Genomic DNA, 21,133 nt, shown 5'->3' with positions numbered 1-21,133 from the left:
TGCCTTGTTGAGAGCAGCCGGGCTGAGACCCTGGGGCAGCAGCCACCAGGCTCTCTGCGACCTTCAGTGGTGTCCCAAGTGCCAGAGGCTTGAGCTGACACTCATCTGCGATTTAAGCCCATTTCCTAGCTGAAAGTCCCACTGTTGTGGAAGCAAACCTAAAGGTGGGAGGGTGCAGTGCCACTGTGCTGGCCTTGGTAGCCCACTCCTGGGGAAGGGAGCCTTGAAATCAAGCAAGGACAGGGGAGACACACTGCCCTTACCTTCCTCACAGGGCAGCTGCTAGCAGGAACAAACTCAAAACCAGGCTTTGAACTTTGTACTTTATTTTCACATATATAAAAAAAACCCTTGCGAGTATCAGACAAAACTTCTGGAAATTTACACACAATCCAACAAAAATATATATAAACCAAAGCTTTTGCTTCGACAACACTTGTAGCTCATGAGTATAGCTCACTGCTTGTTAGGCACTGGCCGCTGGGCTGCTGCACAGCTCCCTGCTACCGGCAGAGGATGCTGGGGGTGCGTGAAGGGACACCTCTCCTGTCACCTGGGGTTAGCCTCAGCCCCTTGCCCAAGGGCTGGGGGGACATAGGCTTGTGGATACCATAGCACTGAGAGTAGTGACTTTGGGGAAAAGAGAGGCTGCAGGGGGCTGATCTCTCTAGAAGGCAGGAGAGCAAACCACGTTTGCAGAGGGCTGGAACAGGCCACAGCACCAGAAGCTAAAGGCAGGCTGCTTGGCCATCTTCCCTCCCCACCACTCACCTGCTGTAGCACCAGCCTGGCTGTAGGGCCAGGGGTGCCACCAAAGCACAGCAGTAAATCGGTTTTACCTGGGGCTGGTAATTGTTCAGCACAAAAAAAAACCCTGAGACATCACCAACTGGCCCTGGCCTAATACTCCTTAGTTTTACATTTGGGGGAGGCTTCAGGACCAGCTGTTGCCAGCAGCTGTGCAGCCCCCCCAAAAGCAATCCAATTCCCTGGGGAGTGGGGAGAGGGAAAGCCTCCCCCTCACATCAGCAAGGCTACGCTACAAACCAGAGAACCTAAGCCCTTGGTCCGTCATATGCCTGAGAGATAGGTGCCCCTGTTCTTGCTCTGCCAGGTACTCGCCTCCAGCAGGATCACAGCTACCCATCGTGGAGCTCCCTACCTGCACAGCACCACCACAACCTGCTGGGCTAAACCAACGAGACAAAACAGTTCAAAGAAAAAGCAAAGCACTAACACCTCCCCAGCAGCTGGCAAACGCTGCTCTAACACACCACTTCCATTCTTCGCTCATCTAACCTGCACACCGCTACATCTAAGGTGCCTGGGACATCCCAAAAGTAAAAGTAACATTTCACCAGCTTTTCTGAGCAAGTTTAGGGTAAAACACATCAAAACCTTCCCACACCCATACAGGACAAATCTCCTGAAAAAGCCTCAAAACCTTCCACCAGGTAGCTTAATGGGATATCTCTTTTAATATTGCTGTTGGCTTCTCTATAGTAGTAAGCAAGTCCAGCTTTGCTGCTGCTAAGTCAACAACCTGCAAGCCCACGGTTGAGGTAACGGACAGGTGAGTCAGGGGGTGTCCTCCGCATGTTGGGGCTCAGCACTGCGATGCAGTAATCGTCTCTGGCCGTGCTCCCCAGGTACTGGAGCAGGGGTGGGACAAGGCAATTCAAGAGCAGGAAAGGTTTGAAGGAAGAAAGCACTTAGTAGATTCCCTCTCTATTTTCTCAGATCGATGTATTTCTCGCTCTTCAGACCACCAAAACAGAAAGGAGGGGGGGAAAAAAAAAAAAGTATAGTTAGAAGCGAAAATCAAACCAGGTCCTCCACTTCAGGTGTCTGTGTGACAGACAGCAATGTGATTGGGGAGAGCCACTGGCCCAGGCCACCCTGCAGTGGCTGAGCATCCACACAGGACAAGGGTTGAGTGCAAGCTGCAAGGGCAGCAGGACTAGGGTAGGGTTATCTCTTGGCCTAAGGCAAATAAAAAACTGCAGTGTGTTCAGGTGCTGCATCCTATGGCTCCACAAGACACACAAGCCCTGCCTTAGTACAGTGACAGTCCAGCACCAATATTGCGAATACTTGCTCAAGCCTACAGGTTTTATTAACCCCAGGTGAGAGAGAAGCACACAGCCCAGGAGACTCATCTCATCCTGCACTGAGAGCTTTGGCTCAGAGATGCCAGAGCAGGGCCCGTTCCTACAGCCTCCACTCTGACTCCTGGCCAGAGATGTTTACATAGTTCCTTCTCCCAGAGCCCCCAGGGAGCCCGGCTCCTGTTCCAGGGAGCACAGAAGGAGGCAGAGCCAAGCAGGCTGGGCCAGGGGCTGGCACAGAGCAGAGCTGCATATGTGCAGGGGAGGGCTGCTCCTACAGCCTTGGAGCAGAGAGCCATGGCTTTGTCACCTCCCCTCTCTCCCACAGCCCTCCTTGAGCGCTGATGATGGATGATGGATGCCCATGCAGGGTGGGGAGTGCTGGGGGAGGAGCTTGCAGAGAGGAGAAAAGCATTACCTTGATGCACCCCCCTACATTCCTCACCTCTGCTCCCAGCCCCGGGAACAGCCCTTCTCTGGGGAATGGCAGTGCACGACGCTCTGTCCTACCTGGTCAGCGGCAGGTCTCTTCTCGCCGTTGGCACCCTGCAGGAGCCCCGCCTCTTCGGAAAGTTTATCTGACTTAACTTCAACTACAATCTTGTCTTTACGTGCCTCTGGCTTTGTGCTAGGGGAGGGAGGTGACAATTTTGAGACATGTTTGCGATACCAAAGAGGGCACGTGGCCGGATGAACGAGGCCAAGCCCTGGGGCTCCATCTCAGGGGACGCTCTGGCTCAGTGAAAGCTTTGGGCTGCCCAGCCCCTCCCTGGGTAGGGGTCCCTTGGCTGCTCTACCACTCTGCTGTCCTCCTCATCACCTCGCTGCATGGGCAGGGTTAGCAGTGCAGACCCCAGGCTGTGGGAAGCTGGAAGCACTGCTGAGACCCCAGCACACTGCCCCCTGAGGCCGCACTATTGCCTCTCTCCATGTTGGGCAGGGAGCGGCTGGTGCAATGAGATGGGAAGCATGAGTGATGGCAAGCACCTCTGGCCCCAAGGGCTCCCTGGGAGGGCAGGCGGCAGTGCTTACATGTCCTGTTTCCCAGCGCGGCCACATGGGATCTTGCCTTTCTTGTGGAGGAAGTAGATGACAGACCCCAGTACAGCCACCACGAGAATGCAGACGATGATCGCCACAATGATCACCCCTTTGCTCTCTGGTGTCTTTTGATCTAAACACAATGGGAGAGAAAGAAGTTAATGCCTGTTCCACCCTGATGCTCTCCAACTTCTGCATTACTGCACCCCCCTGGGGGCAAGGAAAGCACCCCTTCCCCCAAGAGAGCGCCAGGGGGATTCCAATTTCCAGTGCTTCTCCAGTCCCCTGCAGGATGCAGATGTCAGTACAAAAACGCTCTGTTAGGGCAGTTTCTGTATGAAGAAACTTTGCATTCTGCTCTCAGCTGCCATGCCCCTGAGCACCATAGGAAGATGGCTTCCAGGGTTTCCTGAAAGACATCAGGCCACCCCTTTGCTTCCTTGCTCAGTGGTCCTGAGCTTCAGGAAGCTGCCCTTGATGGCCTTACTAGGCTACAGGCTGAGGACAAGCAGGCAGCTTTCACATTGCTGCAGAAATAGGTGGAGACAGAGCTGCAGCTTGGCCCCTGCAGCTTGGCAGGGAGAGGGGAGCAGTAAGAGATGCAGTGCAAGAGCCAGCAGCCAAAGCTCCCTCCCCAGGCCAGAAGTGAGTGTAACTCCCATTGGCGGCATGCTCCCACCAGACCCTGGGCTGATGGATGCACGCACCCAGCACGGTGCAAAGACTTACCTTTTCTGATGGACTCCACTGGCAGAGCAGGAAGGGAGGGAAAGAGACAGAGCTCAGCCACGCCACGGCAGCACGGCACACACAGTGCCTGTGCGAGGGGAACTAACACTTCTCTGGGTTCCCAGGGCAGAGGGCAGTGCCCGAGACTCACCCAGTAGCTGGATGTGCTTCTCACTGATACCCAGCGCGTTGGAGACCCTGCACATGGCTCCCGCCCGCAGCAGGTCATGGTTCACACGCACCGTGAGGTTGCTGGCGATGTGCTGATTTTCAATGTATTCATGAGCCTGCAAGGCAAGGAGGCAGCAAGGGACTCAGTGCTCGAGGCAATGCACAGCCCTTCTGAGAGACCATGGCGTGGACCCAGCACCCTCCCCAGCTCTCACCGTCCCATTGACATTCCAGTGGACAGAAGGCCTGGGGAAAGCAATGGCCTTGCAGGTCAGGTTCACCACCTCGTCCTGCCGCACGTACAGCGGCGAGCTGATGGCGACAATCCGCGGCTTCCCTGTGGGGAGGGCACATCAAGGACCTGTGGCTCTCGGGAAGGGGAACAGGGCTGATGCTGGGCAGGACAAGGCTCATCACTCTGGCAGGGCAGCGCGTCCGCACACACGCCAGTTCTTACCATGAACAGCCACAGCCACCTGCTTGCTCTGCTCCAGCCCCGGCACACTTGGTGCAATCACCTTGCAGCTGAAGTTGCTGGAGGTTTCAAAGGTGAGGTTGCTCAGGAAGAGCTGGTTCCCTTCTCCAACCTTCCTGCCCTGTTGGGAAGGGATACCCCCCAGCAATGAGCCCCAAGCACCAGGCCTTTCTGCACCCAGCTCCCCAGGGTCTGCAGCTGTCCCAAAGGGGCCCAAGCCCTCCCTCCTATGCACAGCAAGGGATCCTGCAAGCACAGGACCTCCCTGCGGTACTGAACAGGAGGTGAAGAGGTAGAGATGGACAATGCAGGTCCATGGAAGGGGGCATCCTACCCCTATCCCCTCTCAGGAAAGGCAGAGCAAGCTCCCGGCTCTGCTCAGTTTGCTGCAAAGCCCAGGCTCACTGAGCCTGAGCACAACAGTACCTGAATACCTGCTCACCTTCTCATCCCTCCACTGGTAGTCCAGGGCCACAGGGCTGTGGGCATCACAGCTCAGCCTTACACTATCCCCTTCCTGAAGGGGTGAAGACGGCTCCATCTTCACATGGACCCCTTCAATGTCTAGAAGAGGGATGGAGATCAGGGCAGGATGAGCAGGAGGGACGAGCACTCACCACAAAGTCCACAAGGCCCGTCTCCCTGCCTTACAGTTCACAACAAGCTCCACATCCTTCTCTAGCTGTCTCATATCATCCAAGTCCAGGGTCTGGCATCTGTACAGGCCGCTGCTGCTCTTCTTCACATCATGCAGGTTCAGCACACCACTGTTGGTGTCTGCCAGCGATGACAAGTCCTGCCAGCTGTCCTCCAGCTGCAGGAAGTGGGGAAAAAGCAAAGCCCTTAGTCCCACACAGGCACCCTCCATCCCAGCATCTGCACCCCACTCCCCAGGGCCCTCCAGGCAAAGGACAAGGAACAGACCAGGACATGAGATGTCTGCCAAGGGAAAGGTGCCCAGGTCCCCTCTGGCCTCACCCCTCTCTTATAGAAGCTGAAGACCGGTGCTGGGTTCCCGTCAGCCTCGCAGACCAGCTTCACATCATCCCCTTCCTTCACCAGTGCCGAGGACGGCATGACCTGCAGCTTCACGTGTTCTGCAGGGTCTGGGGGAGGAGGGAGTGCGAAGGGTCAGTGCGGAGTCCCACCACGGAGCACTGGGTGCCAGGCACAGCCCCCAGCCCCCGACTCACAGAAGACAGTGACATTGACTCGCCGCGACTCCATAGCATGCCTCTGTCCCCGCAGCCAATAGTGCACAGTACAGTGGTAGAGGGAATTGCGGTCCTCCCGGGTGACGTGGGCAAAGAGGGTGCTGCTCACCGTGTACAGCCCGCTCGACTCGCGGGTCAGCGTGGCCGGAATCTTCACCACTACAGGGGACACAGCTGCTGTTCCCAGCCCGCAGGAGAGAGGAGGGCTCCCTTGGGAGGACACAGCTCCTTTGGGCTGACACAGGCTGCCAGTCCCCAGCCGACAAGGCCCTGGATAGCACGAGTGCCCCGGCTCCTCTCCCAAGCAGCCAGGTGAGGTTCCCCATCCCCATCCAACTCACTCTTCTCCTCTGGCTGCAGCTGCTCCCCATTCTTGTGCCACGTGATGTTGGGGGGTGGGAAGCCGTTCTTGCTCACGCAGTGGGCAATCTGTGGCAGCAGAGAGAGCCTTGAGCACAGGGTGCCCCCATGGGGAGAGGGGAGCCTAGCACAGCTGGGAGCCTCCCTCCCCACCGTGTGGGGTCTCTCCTCACCTGTGGGATGTCACTGCTCTGCACAGAGATGCCTGCCGGGTTGGCCACAATCTCAGGGGCCTCGGGGACCTCTGGAAAGAGAAGCCGCCCCACCCATATTAGGAGGGATGGGACAGGATCCCCCGCTGGACCCACAGAGCGGATGCACAGTCGCGGTGCCCTCCTGCCCCATCACTCACTGTAGACACGGAGCTCAGTGCGGTTCTCGCCCACACCGTGGCTGCCCGCCCCGACCTGGCACACAAAGGTCCTGGCGTCCTGCATCGTCACCCTGCTGATGGAGAGGGTGTTGTCCTCCCCCACTGACAGCCGCCCCTTGTAGTCGACGTTCTCCTCCAGAATCTCGCTGCCTGTGATGCGGCACAGCCTCACCCGGTTGTTGCGGTCGATCTGCAAGGCAAAGGGTCAAGGCCAGGCTGATGGGGAGCCCAGGAGAAAGCCCCAGGCTAGCTGCCACCCCAGTCCACCACCCACCACTCCTCTCCCAGGCCAGCACTCACGTAAGACCAGTTAATGTAGGTGTAGGAACCATTTCCAGGGATGTAGAAGTTGCACTCGATCCTGGCTGTGCCCCCGCTCTCCACTTCAACCACTGCTGGCATGGAGACTTCCAGCTTGCTGGCTGCAGCTGTGGGACAGAGCCCATCAGAGGTGGGAAGCACAGAGAAGCCCTGATGTCTGAGCCAGCGAGAGCTGAGCCCAGGCCTGTCCCCCCTCCATCCCCCAAAGGGCACGGGGCAGAGCTGTGTCCTGTGCCAGCATGCCCCAGGCACCACGTTCCAGCCCAGTGGGACTGCCAGCCAGGAGCACAGCCCCACTCCCGCCACCACACTGCCTTCTGCATCCACAGAGAGCCCGTGGGCTCAGGCCACCAACCCTGTTCCCAGAGAGGCAAGCCGTGCTCACACCACCAGTCTTCCCAGGACACCAGCAGACAACCACCCACCCCACTGCTATTGCAGTCCCCGCCAGACCTGCCCTCCCCACGGCATCCCAGCCTTGCTGAAATGAGCAGGAGGGCCTGTAAGCCCCCAAATCCCTCTGCACACCACCGAGGTGGGGAGCAGCTGCACCCTTCCCGGGGATGGGTAAGGGAAGAGGCTGTGTCTCCACAGCCCACAAGCAAACAGATCGCCTTGCTGGCTGCCTTAATCTGAGCCCAGGGTAGCGCTGATCCTCCTCACAGTCCAGAGCACACATCCACACCTCCAGTCCAAGCCAGCATCCCAGACCAGCACCTACCACACCTTACTGGCCCCAAGGGCCAGGCAAGGATATGTCAGGGGGTTAGCAGGGGAAGGGACCGCATGCTAGAGACTGAAGCTGGCAGCACAAAGGCTGCACCTTCCCGTGGCCCGGGACAAGAGCCCTGACGTCAGCCTGTGTGGCCCTGCAGCAGCTCCGGGAGCTGGTACATGAATGAGGCGCTGTGTTCCTCCGCAGTGGGATGGGGCACACAGGGCAGCAGCTCAGGAGGGGTGCCCCAGCCAGCTGCAGCTGCCTGCTGCTCCCTTCTCCCTTCAAGGCAACAGAGCCCTTTGGGGAAGCAGCATGCCCCCAACCACCATGGCCATGGTGCAGCTGGGACTCCCAGGTCCCTCTCCAAACTCTGACCCTGCCACCTGGACAGCAACCCAGAATCCAGCAGTCGGAGCATCCACCCCTGCAGCGTACCCAAGGCAAGCCCCTCGCTGCTCCTCTGCTCCCTGCCCATAAAGCAAGCCCAGCACTGCCTGCCCATAGCATGGGTGGCACCAGGGATCTGCATCCCCGCTGAGCAGAGCCTATCCACCCCGGCACCCCACCTTCCCTCCCAGCCCAGCTACCCACTCGCCTGCAGCAGTAATGGAGCTCCTGGCCACACTCCAGAGCAGCAGGGGAAGGTAATGGCTATCGATCCAGGACAGGGAACAGAGCAGCTTCCCAAGGGGCTGGGGGTAGAACAGCCCCAGCCAGGCATGGCAGAGACAAGGGCTGCGTCACAGCAACGCTGGTAGTACCATCGCCGCCAGCCCTGCAGGTGCCAAAGCAGGGGGGGTCTGCATGCCCTGGGCTGGAAGGCAGCCCTGCAGGAGGGGATGGCAGTCTGTCCCCCAGCAACAGGGCCAGCCGGCTGGGCACCCACGGCCCAGCCCAGGTATGGGAGCTGGGGACAAGAGGCTGGAGGAAGCCAGCTGTGTCAACAAGCTCCCTTGATAGTAGAGCTTGGTAACAGTCACAGAGCCTCGCAAATGAGGCAACTTCAAAGGGCAATGCCGTGCCCACAAAATACTCTTTGTCTGGAGTGGGTACATAGTGGCAAAGCCTCACCATGCAGCCAGGAGCCCTTGTGCCACAGCAAAAGCCCCGGCTCACAAGACTAGCCACCTCAGGGCACCCCAACAGCCAGCTTTTGGCCCTCACCCATCCCAGCGGCACAACACAGTTGACACTAAGCAAAGGTGGATAAGCAAAGCGCTGCACAGGAAAGGAGGTGCTAGAAAAACAGGTGAAAGCCCCAGAGATAAGCATGCACTGGGGTCAGGAAACTGGACTGAGCACACACAGGAACAGATTACTTGGCACCGGAGGCACCTGCCCACCTGCACGGCCACAACTTGGCTGCCTGGTGCAGCTGAGCATCTGCAGACTTGGGCAAGGCTGGGGTGCACCCCAACTGCCCCCCCTGCACCCTACCCTGAGCCCTGACACTTCTGGGCTGCAGGCAGCCAAGCCAGGCTTTGCCCTCCCCAACACTTTTAGACCTTCAGCATGGGCCCCAGGCAGAGCCAGCCCCTGGGAGAGGGAGAGCTGCTGGCCCGCCCCGCTGACCCCCTTGGCATGAGAGCTCTCATCCAGGCAGCTAAGCAGCCGAAACCATGAGCTCAGAGCTGGAGAATGGTTGGCATCTGGGGCTGGCATGAGGCGCACATCCCTCCCACCCATCCACTGCCCTTGAGGAGGTGGACATGGATGCTGCAGCCCCCATGCTGCCTGCAATAAGGGCTCACTGCTCCCCACCTCCTCTGGGGCAGGCTGGATACTAGTCCTCCCTCAGGCTGGAAGGAGCACCCAGCGACACCGCAAGTGCAGCTAGCTGGGGGCACAAGGCCCCCCACAACCCTGGGGACACAAGGCTTCCTCCTGCAGCTCCAAGACCCCACAAGCCTGCCAGGTGAGCAGGCAGGCTAGAGAGGCACTGGGTGCAGGCACCCTGGCATAGCAGGCTCCGGGGACATGGCAATCCTCTCTTGCACCCAGCACAGCTGCAGACCCCGGTTTGGTGGGGGAACCTGGGCAGAGCTGGACACCCATCGGCCATGTGGAGCAGCCCAGCTGCAGAGCTGAGCTCCAGCCTGCACTGTGCACCCCAACTGCCTGGCACAGCTCCAGTGGGAGACCTAGAGATCTGGAGAGAACGTCTGCAGCAAGCAAGCAGGGAAAGGAGGAGAGCCCCCGTGCCTTTCCATCTGGCTGGCGGACAGCCGGCCGCCAGCCAGAGCTCCACAAGAACAAAGATTTGCTTTTAGAGCCGGGGAAGGGGGTGGAGAGTAGCACAGCCCCTCCGCCAGCCTCCTGCAGAGCCGAGGTGTGTGGGGAGCCAGCAAGGAGTGCGGCTGTGTTGGCGGCGCAGAGCCCCCAGCACTGAGCCCCCAGCACAGAGCAGCGAGAGGAGGGGTACCACAGGGGTCTGGAGCTGCACGTGGGATGCTAGAGGTTTCCGCAGGCTTCTGTTCCCCTCTCAGGGAAACCAGCTGCAGCCAGATCCCGCCTGCTCCCAGCACACACACACACTGCCCTCCTCTGCCTTGGCAAAGCCACTCTTCCCGCGCAGATCCCTGAGCCGGGGTGCCCCAGCTCCTCCGGAGCAGGATCACCTGCACCCCTTCTTCCTCACAGAGAGGAGAAACAGGATGCAGAGCCCCAGCCCTGCAGCAAGCAGGACCACCGCTGCCAGCGCCCAACAGCCTCCGCCCCTGCCCAGCCCTTGCCGTGCTGGGGATGGAGAGAGCTCCAAGACTCTGCTGCAGCAGGGACCGGCACCTTGCACCCCCAAACCAATCCCGCCACCCTGTCAGGACCCAGCCACATGCACCAGGAGAGAAAAGGCTCACAACCCCAGCCCTGCAGCCAGGTGACAACATCCACGAAGACCTCTCCAACACCCAGAGACTGCAGTGCAGGAGGGGCCAGGGTGGCACCTGTGGCCCCAGTGTGGGCTCAGCCCCCTGCCCCGGCAGCACGGTGAGCCCCCCGCTCCACCTGGGAATGGCTTGGCTGTGGCCCCTCGTGCTTCTGGGAAGCATCAAGCCTTTCGCCGTGGCTGGGCTTGCAAACACACCAATGCCGCCAACCAATAAACTCGCCGCTCGGCACATGTGCTGTGAGGAAGGGGATCCCAGCACCGGCCGGGGGTGGAAGCAGCCTGCCTTTGGCTCAGGCACTCGGCTCTCCCGCGGAGCCAACGCCTTGGCCAGATCAGCTTCCCCAGCGCCGGGGGCCACCTCCACAGCACGGCTGGGCAGGGACAAGGCGAGAAGGCGGCAGGGAGCAGCCAGCGCACCGGGGCCGCTCCCTGGCCCCCGGCGAGGGGAGGGCGCGCTGCCGGGAGCGGGGCAGGGCAGGAAATGCAGCCCCCCCCTCCCCGAGGGTACAAATGGACTGGAAAGAGGATAAAAAAAGAAAGCGTGAAAAAAGCCAAGAGAAACACAGCGCTCGGGGAAAAAACTCCTTAGAAGGAAAGGGGTGGATGCTTCCTAAGAGCGCGACCAATTCACCCTGCTGCACACTGAACACACGTGCGGGCATCCCTGCGCCCTGCCCCTCACGCCCTCGCCTCTTGCCCCACGGAGCACGGCCCCAGGAGCCTGCCTTGCACCCGCCACCCTACCTGGCCACAGGGCCAGCCTCCCCGGGGACGCGGAGGCTAGCCCTCGCCCTCCCCCGGCTTGGAGGGGGCCTGCAAAATGCTCCCGAGAGCAGAATGGGGCACTCCCGGCTGCCCCACACCCAGCCCCATCCCCGCCGCCGTCGCGGAGCCCCGGGGACGTGCAGGCGAGGACAGAAGCTCGAGAGGGCTGCTCCCACCTAGGCTCCCCCGGCACCACAATTTTAGCATTCCTGGCCCCAAGCCAGGCAGCGTCCGAAGGGCGTCAGCTCTGCTGGCTGCCTGCCCTGGCCCCAGAGCGGCTCTGCAGGGAAGACCCCGCCGGCTGCCGCCCCTCGCCCCCTCGGAGCGCGCAGCCCGGCGCCGGGAAGGGACCGGGCAAGGGCAGGGGCCGCGCCGCGGGCAGAGGCCGGCAGACCCCAGCACGGCACGGCACGCCCACCACCCCGCTGCAGCCCGGCGCCTCCCGGGCAGCGGCGAGAGAGGGGCCGGCAGCAGCACGGGGCGAAAGGGCACCCCCCCGCCCAGGGACGGCGGAGCCCCGCGTCCCGTCCCGCAGGCGCTTGCACCCGCGGACCCCGCCCGCCCCCCGGCACTGACCGGCCGGTCCCGGCCCGGCGCTACTCACCACAGCAGAGCAGGAGGCAGCAGCCCCAGCCCAGGGCGAGCCCGGCCGCCCGCCGCCCCCCAGCCATGCCCGCCGCTGGTCGCCCGCGACTGAGCGGGACCGTGGGCTGACGTCAGGCGGCGGCGGAGGAGGAGGAGGAGGAGGAAGGAGCGGGGCCTGCCCACCGCCCGCGGCCGCTTATCACCCCCCAGCGGCAGCCGGCCGGCCCGCCCCCCGACCTCCCCAACACCCACCCCACCTACGCACACACCGCCCCGGCACGGGCCGTTTTCAGGCATTTCCAGCTTTGCTGGAGGGGCTCGTTCCAGGTTTGCTCGCCGACCTGCAGTCTGCCAGGTCCTGCCTGCCTGGGCTTGCACAGGCTGATCGGAGCAGACTGCAGGGCGCTGGAGGGGGGGAATCGCTAGCAGACCCGGCGGAGGGGGGCAGAGGTGTAGGGTCGGGCCGGATTCCACAGGGGCTTGGGGAATGCCGGGAAGGCGGGACAGTCCCTGAGAATCCCACTTCCAGGGGTCACTGGATCCGGCTGGCGGTGCTTTGGGGCAGGATTTTCTGACCCGCTCCCCTGCTCAGCCCCGCACCGCCCCAAAGCCCAGCCACAGCTTCTGGGTTGCCTTTGAACCCACACACGCGGACTCAAAAATCAGGGGACGAGACCTCTCTTTGTCATTGCCTGGGCTCTGAGAGGCACCTGGGGAGGGGACTGCGGGGTCCTCGGGGAGCCCCAGGGACGCGAAGGTGGTGCCGTCCCAGGCAGGTCCCCCAAGTCCGCGGGGTTTGCGCCCCGGGCCCTGCTCCGCCTCAGTCTCCCCGCATGCGGTGGCCCCAGCCCCGCGGGGAGGCTCTCTGCAAAGCCCCGTCCCTGTCCCCGAGGCGGGGCCCCAGGGCATGTGTGTCGTGTGGCCCCCCCCCCCCCCGCTCTGTGGTGCGCAGCAAGCCGCGGCCCGAACCCCCGCGCAGCTGTTGAATGGGGCGGCTGTGGAAAAGCCGTTAGTTGCGGTGGCCGGCCAGGCGCCGGCCCGGGGGCGGAGGGGCTCTCAGGGCTGCACAAGGCTGCTATTATCCAGGGGTAATCACCCAGCCCAAACAGCCCAGCCCCTAGGCAGGCCCCCGCACAGGCCTGGGGGAGCACAACAAACCTCCCCAGGTGGTGCGAGTTGCCCACGGCCAACCATGCAGGACACCTGAGTCCAGTGCCCTGCCCCGTCGCAGCCTGGCTCTGCACCTCATTTTCCCCCTGGGTCAATCAGAGCCAGAGGGGCTGTGTTGGAGGACAAAGCACTGGGGGTTTTTTTCTCCTTCAAAGCCCTTCTGCCTCCCATACTCTTGGCTCTCCGTTCGCACAGGACTCCTGAAGCTCGCTGACTCGCGTTCACCCCACCTGAGGACAGGCCCACGGCTGCCCCAACGTCTCCCAGGAGCAGCAAGAGCGCTCTCCTCCAGCTCTCGGCCCAGGGGCTCTGAACCTTTGCATATTCTCTTCTCCCCTTCGCTTGCTTTTCCTGCAGTGTGAGCTGCCCTCCAGGCCCCAGGCAGCATGGGCTGTATCTCTCCAACCAACCTAAGCCGCTCTGGGGTGAGGTTGCAGGTTTTCCTGAGCCACAGCATTCCTCTCAGGCATCCCCAAGCTCCTCCCGTACCACCAGCCCCTCCAGCCCCAACAATCCTGTGCTGGCCCCCAGCCCCAGGCCCACTCCCCTGCTGGTGCCATGCAGCAGCCCTTCCCATGCCCTTCTCCTGCCTTGTCTGCGTGCCTGGTCTGCCACCCCCCCACCCCCCCACCCCCCCAACATTTTCCCAGCCAGATAGACTTGATGATTCACCAGAAATGATTAAATTTTTTCCCCATGAGATTGGCTGCTTAAAATGGCAATGCTGAGTGATAAGGCTTGTAGTCCTCGCATTGCCGGTGCAGAAGGGGAGGCCTCCTCCCAGGCGCCGCGTTTGCTGGAAGGATCAAGTGCAAGGGAGCTGTGCCATCACGCACAGGCTGCTTGAAAGCTGCTCTCCAGCCCCACGGCTGCAGTGTGGGATGCTCTTGCAGACAAAGGTGGCCGGAGCTCCCTGTCTGCAGTGGGAACAGCCACCCCCTGAGAGGGTGCCCAGGTCTTGGGGACCCCTTGACCACGTCCTCACCACACTTTCCCTCCAAAGGGCAGGATGCAACACTTGAGGAGCCTCAGGCCCTGCTCCCCTTAGAGGAGGCAAAGGGATGTTCCATTTTGCACGAAAAACCCGTGATTTAAGCCCTGCAATTGCCACCCTGCAAGGGAAGAGGGCCCGAGGGTCCCACTTTCCCGCGGGAAAGCAGCCACCAAGTCAAAAAAACCAAGCGGGAGAACCTAGATGACACACTGCTGGTGCATTTTGTTCTGGTGCTAACTTTTATTCTGTGTTAAAAATAAAGCAAAATGCTGCTAATAAAACCTCCGCAGAAAATTCCCAGCAGTTGGAAAGGGCAATGCCCCTCCCTAGAGAAAACAGGCTAGCCAACCGCTGTGGTGGGGAACATGCCACCCTGAAACAGCCTCCCGCTGTTACTGCAGCAGCCATGCCTCCAGTTCTACTTTTCAGACCGTTTAACTTTGAAAAAAAATCTTTTTTCTCTCCTACTGAACTAATGGTTCTGGGGAAGACAGGCAGGATTTGAAAGCAAGGCCCTGCTGCCCTCACAGCTGGCGTGAAATCGCCCCGCGGCGCTGTGTGCGGCACCCAGGGGGCTTGGGGTCTCTGTGTGGGGAGCGCAGCGGGCTGGCCACCTTCATCTTCCCTCTCTGCTGCCTTATCTCACGCCGCCTTATTTATTTGCTTGCTTAATGGATTTGGCTTCGGCCCCCATTCACTGCTATGCAAACAAACAGTGTGGATTAGGCTCCCGTGTCCTGGTCCCACGCACACAGCCAGGGTGGGAAGGTCAGGGCTCCCATGTCCCCCCCCCCAGCCGAGACACGGAGCCGCTCTCACTCTGATAGCCGAAGGAATACAAGTGTCCGGGGCCCCCACGGCTCCCAGCGCTCTCCTCCTTCCACCCTGCTGCCATGTCTCAGGTGAGAGGCTGTGCCCAGGCAGGTGGCTCTGCCCCAGGGAGCAGTGGGGCTTGCCGGCCCCTGGCAGAGCTGCCGGACAGCCGCTCCTCTCTGCTGGAAACCTGGGGACTGCAGGACAGCTTGCGGGCACAGCCTGCCCGGGGCAGGGCTGATTACCCTGGTGTTATCTGAGCATCGCAGGTTGCAGGCACAATCTGTGAGTGTGTAATTGCATTTGCCTTTCTCTGGCTCCCGCCGAGCCTGGCTCTCCGCAGCCAGAGGGGAGCAATGGCCAGCGTGCAGAGGAGGCATGGGGCCTGGGGCTGAGCACAGGCTGCATCCCAGCACACATCTCAGCCCCTTCCACCTTTCCCTGCTTTCCTAGTGAGACCCCTGGGGCTCGGCCGAAGCTGCTGGAGGGAGCTGGCGCCAGTGTGGGCCGTGCCGGCAGACAGCACTCTGCTCTGCTGCCTGTGCACGCCCTGACATGCTGCTCAGCATGCCCCAGGTGGGGATGGGCACCCTGTCCCTTCCCCAGCCTCTGCAGCCCCCAACCATGCCGATGGGGCCCAGAGCAGCCCGGGTGGCTCAGGAGGGGTCTGCGGGATACCTGGGGTGCCCTGTGTGCCAGCTGTCTTCCAGTACGCTTCCCGCCTGTGCCGGTGAGCAATGAGCTGTCGGCTGGTGCTGGCTTCCTGCGCAGCTCCAGGGTGGATGAAAGGCAGCCGTGCAGGGCGGAAGATGGCTGCCGCGTCCGCCCAGGCCTGCACCTCTTCACACAACACCGTCAAGGCTGAGAGGGGCCCTGCTCCCCAGGGAAGGGACGGGATGCAAGCCAGGGCCGTGCTTTCCCACACCGCCCGGGAACGGCCAGCCGCTTCCCCGCTGCTGGGGCACAGCAGTGCTGAGGCTCACTACCTCTGGGCAGAAACCCCCCAGGGCACCTTCCCACTGGTCCCTGGTGCTGCATTTTGGGGTGCTTTAGAGCTCATGCAATGCATTGCAGTCTGGGGTAAGTACAGGGACCTGCCTGGGCTGTCTGACCTCTGGCTCCCCATTCCCTGGGTGGAAGACCACGAGGGGTGGGGTATCAGATGTGCCATGAGGGCAAAGCTGCCTTGGGGTACCTCCACCCCATCTCTGTCCACCTCTGGGAGCCCTCTTGGATGCCTCTGTCATACAGCTCAGGAAAAAGCCTTCTTCTACCCCTCCTTCCTCGGCTGGGCTCCCAGCGGCTTCTTTGTGTCTCTCCTCTCCTTCCTCTCCTCTTCTGCAAAGCCTTTATGTGGGGATTATTAACCATGGCTACGGGGCCTTTGTTTAGGGGCGGGAGCCGGGTGAGGGCCTGGGCGGGTGGAAGAAGGAAGGATGTGAGCAGATGGGGGAAGGAAGGTGACATCTGGATTTCTGTGTCAGAACAGCGCGATCTCCCGGGGCAGCTGTGCAGAGATGGCGGGGTGCTCAGCGGATCCAGAGCAGTGGCAAAGCCCCAAAGAGGAGCCAAGCTGGCGAGGGTCACCCAGCCCCACGTCATGCAAAGCACAGGCATCTGTCCCGGTGATGATGCCGCTGTCAGAGGACGGACCCAAAAGCCCCAGGGCTACAGCTCCCCTGCGAGGGCTGGCTTGTGGCGTGCAAGTGATAGGGGCTTGGTCACGCTCGCTCCGCAGGGAGCAGCTCAGGGGTGTCAAGGAAGGCTGTGGAACCGTGTGGCCCTTCCCTTGAGCCCTGCCCTGGGGGCCGGACCCTCGCTGTGTGTGGGGTGGACGGACAAGGATAGCTGGGGGAGCTAGCATGCCTGGGGAAACCTTAGCCAGCTGACGGCCACCGCCAAGGCGCAGGGGGAGGGAGTCCTCCACCCAGGACTGGCCTGTCACTCGACATCCCAGGGGTACAGGCTCCCCACGACCCAGAGCAGGTGCAGCCCTGGGACAGCATGCAAACAGCCACGTACTGCCCTCTCACTCGCATGCAGGGAGCCGGGCTGGGCTGGTCACATATGTGTCCCAGCCCTGGTGCTGTGCAGCCTCGGTGCGAGGGCAGGCGCTGGGGCTGGTTGGGATGGGGGCTGATGGGGCAGCAGGGGGAAGCTGGGAGCCCGGGGACAACTATTTATAAACCAGCCTTTTCCTTCGGAAGACTTCCGAGTTCATCTCCCCCCCAGCACCAGCCGGAAAAAGGCCCCATTGTCTTGGCGCCAGATGGGCCAGGGCCAGGCACTCGCCCACACAATGGGGCGGATTATGCGCCCGGCCGGTGGGGGTCCGGCAGCAGGATGCCCAGGAGGAGCAGCTGCCGCCGGCACCCGTGCAGCAGCCCTGCGGCATGGGCTGTCCCGCGGCATGGGCTGCTGGGCCGAGAGGGAGGCAGGCGGGGGTCCCGGCCGCACTCATTTGTCACCTCTGCTAACACCATGGCTCTCGTCCCATGGGTCCCTGGAGGAACAGGCGGGAGGAACGCCCCAGCCCTGCACTCCATGTTACCTAGCTTTCCTGGCTCGCTGTGGTGTCGCTGAGCGGCGCGCTCCTCATGGCCAAGGAAGGGAGGAGAAGCCAGCACAGGGGCCCAGCATCACCCCCAGCGCTTGCCTGTGGCCCCAGGTGGTGAAGTCTTCATCCCAGCTTTGTCTGCAGGTCTTCGGGCTTCCCTGGGACAGCTCATTAGGAGCAACTGCAAGAAACCATAATGAGAGATTAGTCCCAGGCAGGTGGTGAGGCCAGCCCCAGCTTTGGGGGAGCCCCTCTCGCACCCATGAGCTGTGGAGGATCCCTTTGGAGGGCTTTGGGGAAGGCTCCCTGCTGCTGTGAGGGCACAGGGAGTAGGAGAGCAGACAAGGGCTGCCTGGGAGAAGGCAGCAAGCAGAGTGCAGTCCCCGTGCTACCTCCCCACACCACTGGCCCTGCACCCTGCTCGGCCCCACAGCATCAGGGACACACCAGAACACCAGGGCCCAGGGGAAATGTGGGGCTGGCCAGGCTGAGCAGGGATTTCTCCTTGCAGGACTTTCCCATGGAAGAGGACTTGCTTTTCCCAGGGCCATCTGGCTGGGCTCCAGGAGAAGAGAGATATCCCAGCTCCGTTCGTGGGGAACCACACAGACCTCCAGAAACACGGCGGGCAGCCCTTGTGCTCCCACTCTTCCACTGGTCTGCAGGGCGAACAAAGGCAGGGAAGGTGCCCACTGCCAGGGACACTGGGGGACATGGGGTGCCCTCCGGCTCCCAAGCCTTCTCATGGGCTCTCCCCGGCAGCCCCGGTCATGTGGCACACAGGGCGGATGACGGCAGTTGTTCCCTGCCAGCAGGGATGTGTGCGGTGGGGGATACCATCACCTACACCTCCAAGGTTAGGCAAAGGCCGGAGGAAGAGCAAGCCATGCCATCCTGGAGCTGAGCCTGAGTGGAGACAGGGGACTTTCCTGGAGCGGATGCACCGGAATAAGCTCTTGTTCCAGCCTGGCCTGCAAGCATAGGGGCTGCAGGCACCCGCTGCCACGCTGAGGCACCTGCCCGGCCCTCGACAAGGGCATCTTGAGGGGACCCGAGGTAAGGCTGCTGGCAGCACTCAGGAGGACCGTACTGACTGGCTTCTCCCAGGCACCAGGGCTGCCGGGAGTCTGCAGGCGAGGGCACCCTGGGGATGGTCCCAGCTTCCCCGGGCCAGCCGTGAGTGTGCTGGGAGTGCTGACGTGATGCCAGCAGGACCCGCACCCCAGAAACACTCTTCCTGCCTGAGGGCAGTGGCAGGGCAGGACTTGCCCATGCAGCAAGAGCCTAGGGAGGCAGGGGAAGATGCTGGGGCTGGGGAAGCTGCATGTCCCCCTGCAGAGGAAGGCCCGGAGGGAGCCATGTCGGTCCCCAGCACCATCTCCCAACTCCATGGCCACAGGCTGTACTTCCAGCCCTTTGTCTGCCTCAATTTTCCCATTCCACTGCCACCCGCAGCCTGTTCCCAGCCAGTCTGCTGGGACCTGCCCAGGGTGTGATGCAAGGCACCCTTAGGGCTGCTACCCTGGCCCCAGGCTCCACACAGCCTGGATCCCAGAGCACAGGGTCCTAATCCCCCCCCCAAGCACCGTGACACCCAGCTCCAGGGTTGTTCCCTCCCTCCCTCTGCTTCCAGCTAAAAGCCACAAGGACACAGCGGGTCCAAGGGCTGAGGCAGCCCTATGGCTGGTTTCCTCTGGCTGCTCTGTTTTCCCGAAATGCGGGGCAGCTAGCTGCCTGGCTGCAGTGAGCTCAGCACCGGGAAGGCAGCTCAGAGGCATGATGCAGCAGGAGCCCCGTGGCCGGGCTCTGTGCCAGCACAGCCGGTGCACTGCACAGCCCCTGGCCGGCCCTGGGTCTGTAGGCAGGGCTGCCTGCAGGGCAGGCAGGCAGGGGTGCACACACATCCCGGGCTCCTGCGCCCTCAGGGTGGGCTGTGGTGGCCCCGGTTAGCACCAGTGCAGCCTGGTTTATGGCAGAGCCCTGTCTACCCTGTGCCTAATGAGCACGGAGATGCTGATGAGGGGAGAGGGCTCACAAGAGGGGCCCATCCTGTCCTGCTGCTGACAGCTGCCCCCAGCACAGCTGGGAGCGCGGTGGCATTGTGCCCAGACCTCCAGCAAGTGCAGGGACAGCTGGAGGGACTCTTCTCGCAAGGAGGGGTCCTGGCCATAGCCCAGCTGCCAGGCACCCTGTCAGTGCCCCTGGAAGGCATTTTCTGTCCCTGCACCACAGCCTCACAGCTCCTCCACCAGGAGTCCCGCTCTACTCTGCTCCAGCCAAATCGGTGTTCCAACCTGAACCCAACTCCTGGGTGCTCCCAAGCCCCCTGCAGCCCTCCTCACCCAATGCCAGGGTGCCTGAGCCCTGCACCTCTCTCCAGCAGGTCTGGATGCTGCAGAGCCAGACACCCTACAGCAGACGAGAGCAGGCGCAGGCTCCCCTCTGCCTCCCAGAGCATGGAGGAATGACAGAGAAGCCCTGCTATGGAGCCACAACCTCTAAACCCTGCAGCGCCTACAGCTCTCCAGCCTTGCAGTGGGGAGCCTGCCGGGGCACAGCGCCCTGCTCATGGCAGAGGCCCAGGCAGGCACCAGGAGCAGGGAGGGGGAGGCAGGTGCGTGGCCGGAGGCAGGGAATGAGTGGAGCATGTCCAGCCCTTGGCTTGGCTCTTTTTTTCCTTCTCCTGTTTGGTAAAGCAATGAGAAATCCAAACATTACCATAAATGCTGAAAGCATCCTGTCTCTGTCACGTGGGCATGGGTGCACACGCCACCGGGGGGGGGATCCAGGCACCCGATGCAAGGGAGCCCATAGCCAAAACCGACCAGGCAGGGAGGGGATGGGGCTAGCAGGGAGCCAGCCAGCAGGAGAGACCCCAGGCAGGTACAGACAGACAGACAGACAGACACGCACAGAACTGCCATCCTGTCAGCCCAGCCAGTGCTGCAGCTTGAGAAGAGCTGGATGGCATCAAGCAGCATAAGTGCATGCAGAGTGTGCCGGGACATGCCCTCTGTCCCGGCTCCAGCCCCAGCTCCTGCTCCGGCTCAGGGTGTTACGGGGAGAAAACATAGGGGAAGGGGCAGGCAGCTGCACGAAGGGGACCCCAGCATCCTGCTCCCTCGGGGCTCCTCCCTTGCTGCCCAGGGGTGCAGTGCTTCCCTCCTTGGCCCCGCGCTGGCTGGTGCCTCTCGGGGCTGCAGATGTCTTTCCCATGGGTCATCTACTCCGCTCGCTCTCCCCTTCCTTAAAAAGCCTTGGGCTCCAGGGCTGGATTTTCCTGAGCTTGTCATCACCGTCAGGGCGGCGGGGCTGGACTACCTCCTGGGGCACAGTGGAGTGAAGGCCAGAGACACTGGCAGCCCCGCGCCCTGCCCAGGAGCTGGCAGGAGCTGCTCTGGGGCTGTAAGCTCGGGCCAGGCCCCGGCCGTGAGTTTATTCTGGGACATCCTGCAGGAAACCGCTTCGTGGGGTAAGAGCAGTGCTGCCCTGAACTGACCCTGTCCCAAACACTCCTGCCCCAGGGACCCCGCTAGCAAGCGCAAACCTTCCCCGTGCCAAGGCTGAGGCTGTCGCCCTCTCATCACACGTGTGGCCCCAGGGACCCCCGGGTGGTGGGTGCCCCCCGCGCTAATGCTCGGAACCAGGACGAAGCGGCCGCTCTCATGCCCCGGCCGTGCCCGTGCGTACCGTGTCCCGGCCGCCCCCCGCTGGGAGCGGGTCCGGGCTGCCCTGACCTCCGCGGCGCCGCCACGGTTAAACGAGCGCCGCTGGCCCTTTAAATGCGCGGTAGTGGGCGGGGCACCTCCCCAGCCGCAGGCGCCCCGCCCAGCAGCAGTCACGCCCCTAGCG

At 62.1% G+C, this 21,133-nt stretch overlaps 1 protein-coding gene across 5 annotated transcripts; it reads right to left on the bottom strand.

Annotated features, from left to right (window-relative positions):
- Window positions 1-309: 309 nt before the first annotated feature.
- On the bottom strand, window positions 310-21,107 carry MCAM (melanoma cell adhesion molecule). Of its 5 annotated transcripts, XM_049800090.1 has the most exons (17): window positions 20,972-21,107; window positions 17,276-17,462; window positions 6,772-6,899; window positions 6,451-6,661; window positions 6,272-6,342; window positions 6,080-6,167; window positions 5,718-5,897; window positions 5,503-5,630; window positions 5,176-5,338; window positions 4,967-5,088; window positions 4,507-4,645; window positions 4,265-4,386; window positions 4,030-4,165; window positions 3,879-3,896; window positions 3,141-3,282; window positions 2,619-2,736; window positions 310-1,758 (listed from the first exon to the last, which is right to left on the bottom strand). In XM_049800090.1, the coding sequence occupies exons 3-17, from the start codon at window positions 6,871-6,873 to the stop codon at window positions 1,729-1,731; spliced, it is 1,770 nt and encodes a 589-aa protein (XP_049656047.1). In that variant the 5' UTR covers window positions 6,874-6,899; window positions 17,276-17,462; window positions 20,972-21,107; the 3' UTR covers window positions 310-1,728. The 5 variants fall into 5 exon arrangements, with proteins under 5 accessions (XP_049656047.1, XP_049656045.1, XP_049656048.1 ...); XM_049800088.1 differs by lacking the exons at window positions 17,276-17,462; window positions 20,972-21,107 and adding an exon at window positions 11,767-11,896; XM_049800091.1 differs by lacking the exons at window positions 2,619-2,736; window positions 17,276-17,462; window positions 20,972-21,107 and adding an exon at window positions 11,767-11,896.
- Window positions 21,108-21,133: the final 26 nt, after the last annotated feature.

This window comes from Accipiter gentilis, chromosome 5, assembly GCF_929443795.1.
Source record: "Accipiter gentilis chromosome 5, bAccGen1.1, whole genome shotgun sequence".
NCBI classification, from domain to species: Eukaryota; Metazoa; Chordata; class Aves; order Accipitriformes; family Accipitridae; genus Astur; species Astur gentilis.
The sequence above is the reverse complement of the archived record's forward strand: the minus strand, read 5'-3'. Positions and strand labels throughout refer to the sequence as shown.

Excerpts from the sequence above, each read along its gene's own strand:
- MCAM (XM_049800088.1), bottom strand. The coding sequence starts at position 11,833 with ATGGCTGGGGGGCGGCGGGCGGCCGGGCTCGCCCTGGGCTGGGGCTGC. Across the intron at positions 5,339-5,502 it reads TCAGCTTCTATAAGAGAGGG|CTGGAGGACAGCTGGCAGGA; the intron begins GTGAGGCCAGAG and ends CACTTCCTGCAG. Across the intron at positions 1,759-2,618 it reads AGAGACCTGCCGCTGACCAG|AGCGAGAAATACATCGATCT; the intron begins GTAGGACAGAGC and ends GGTGGTCTGAAG.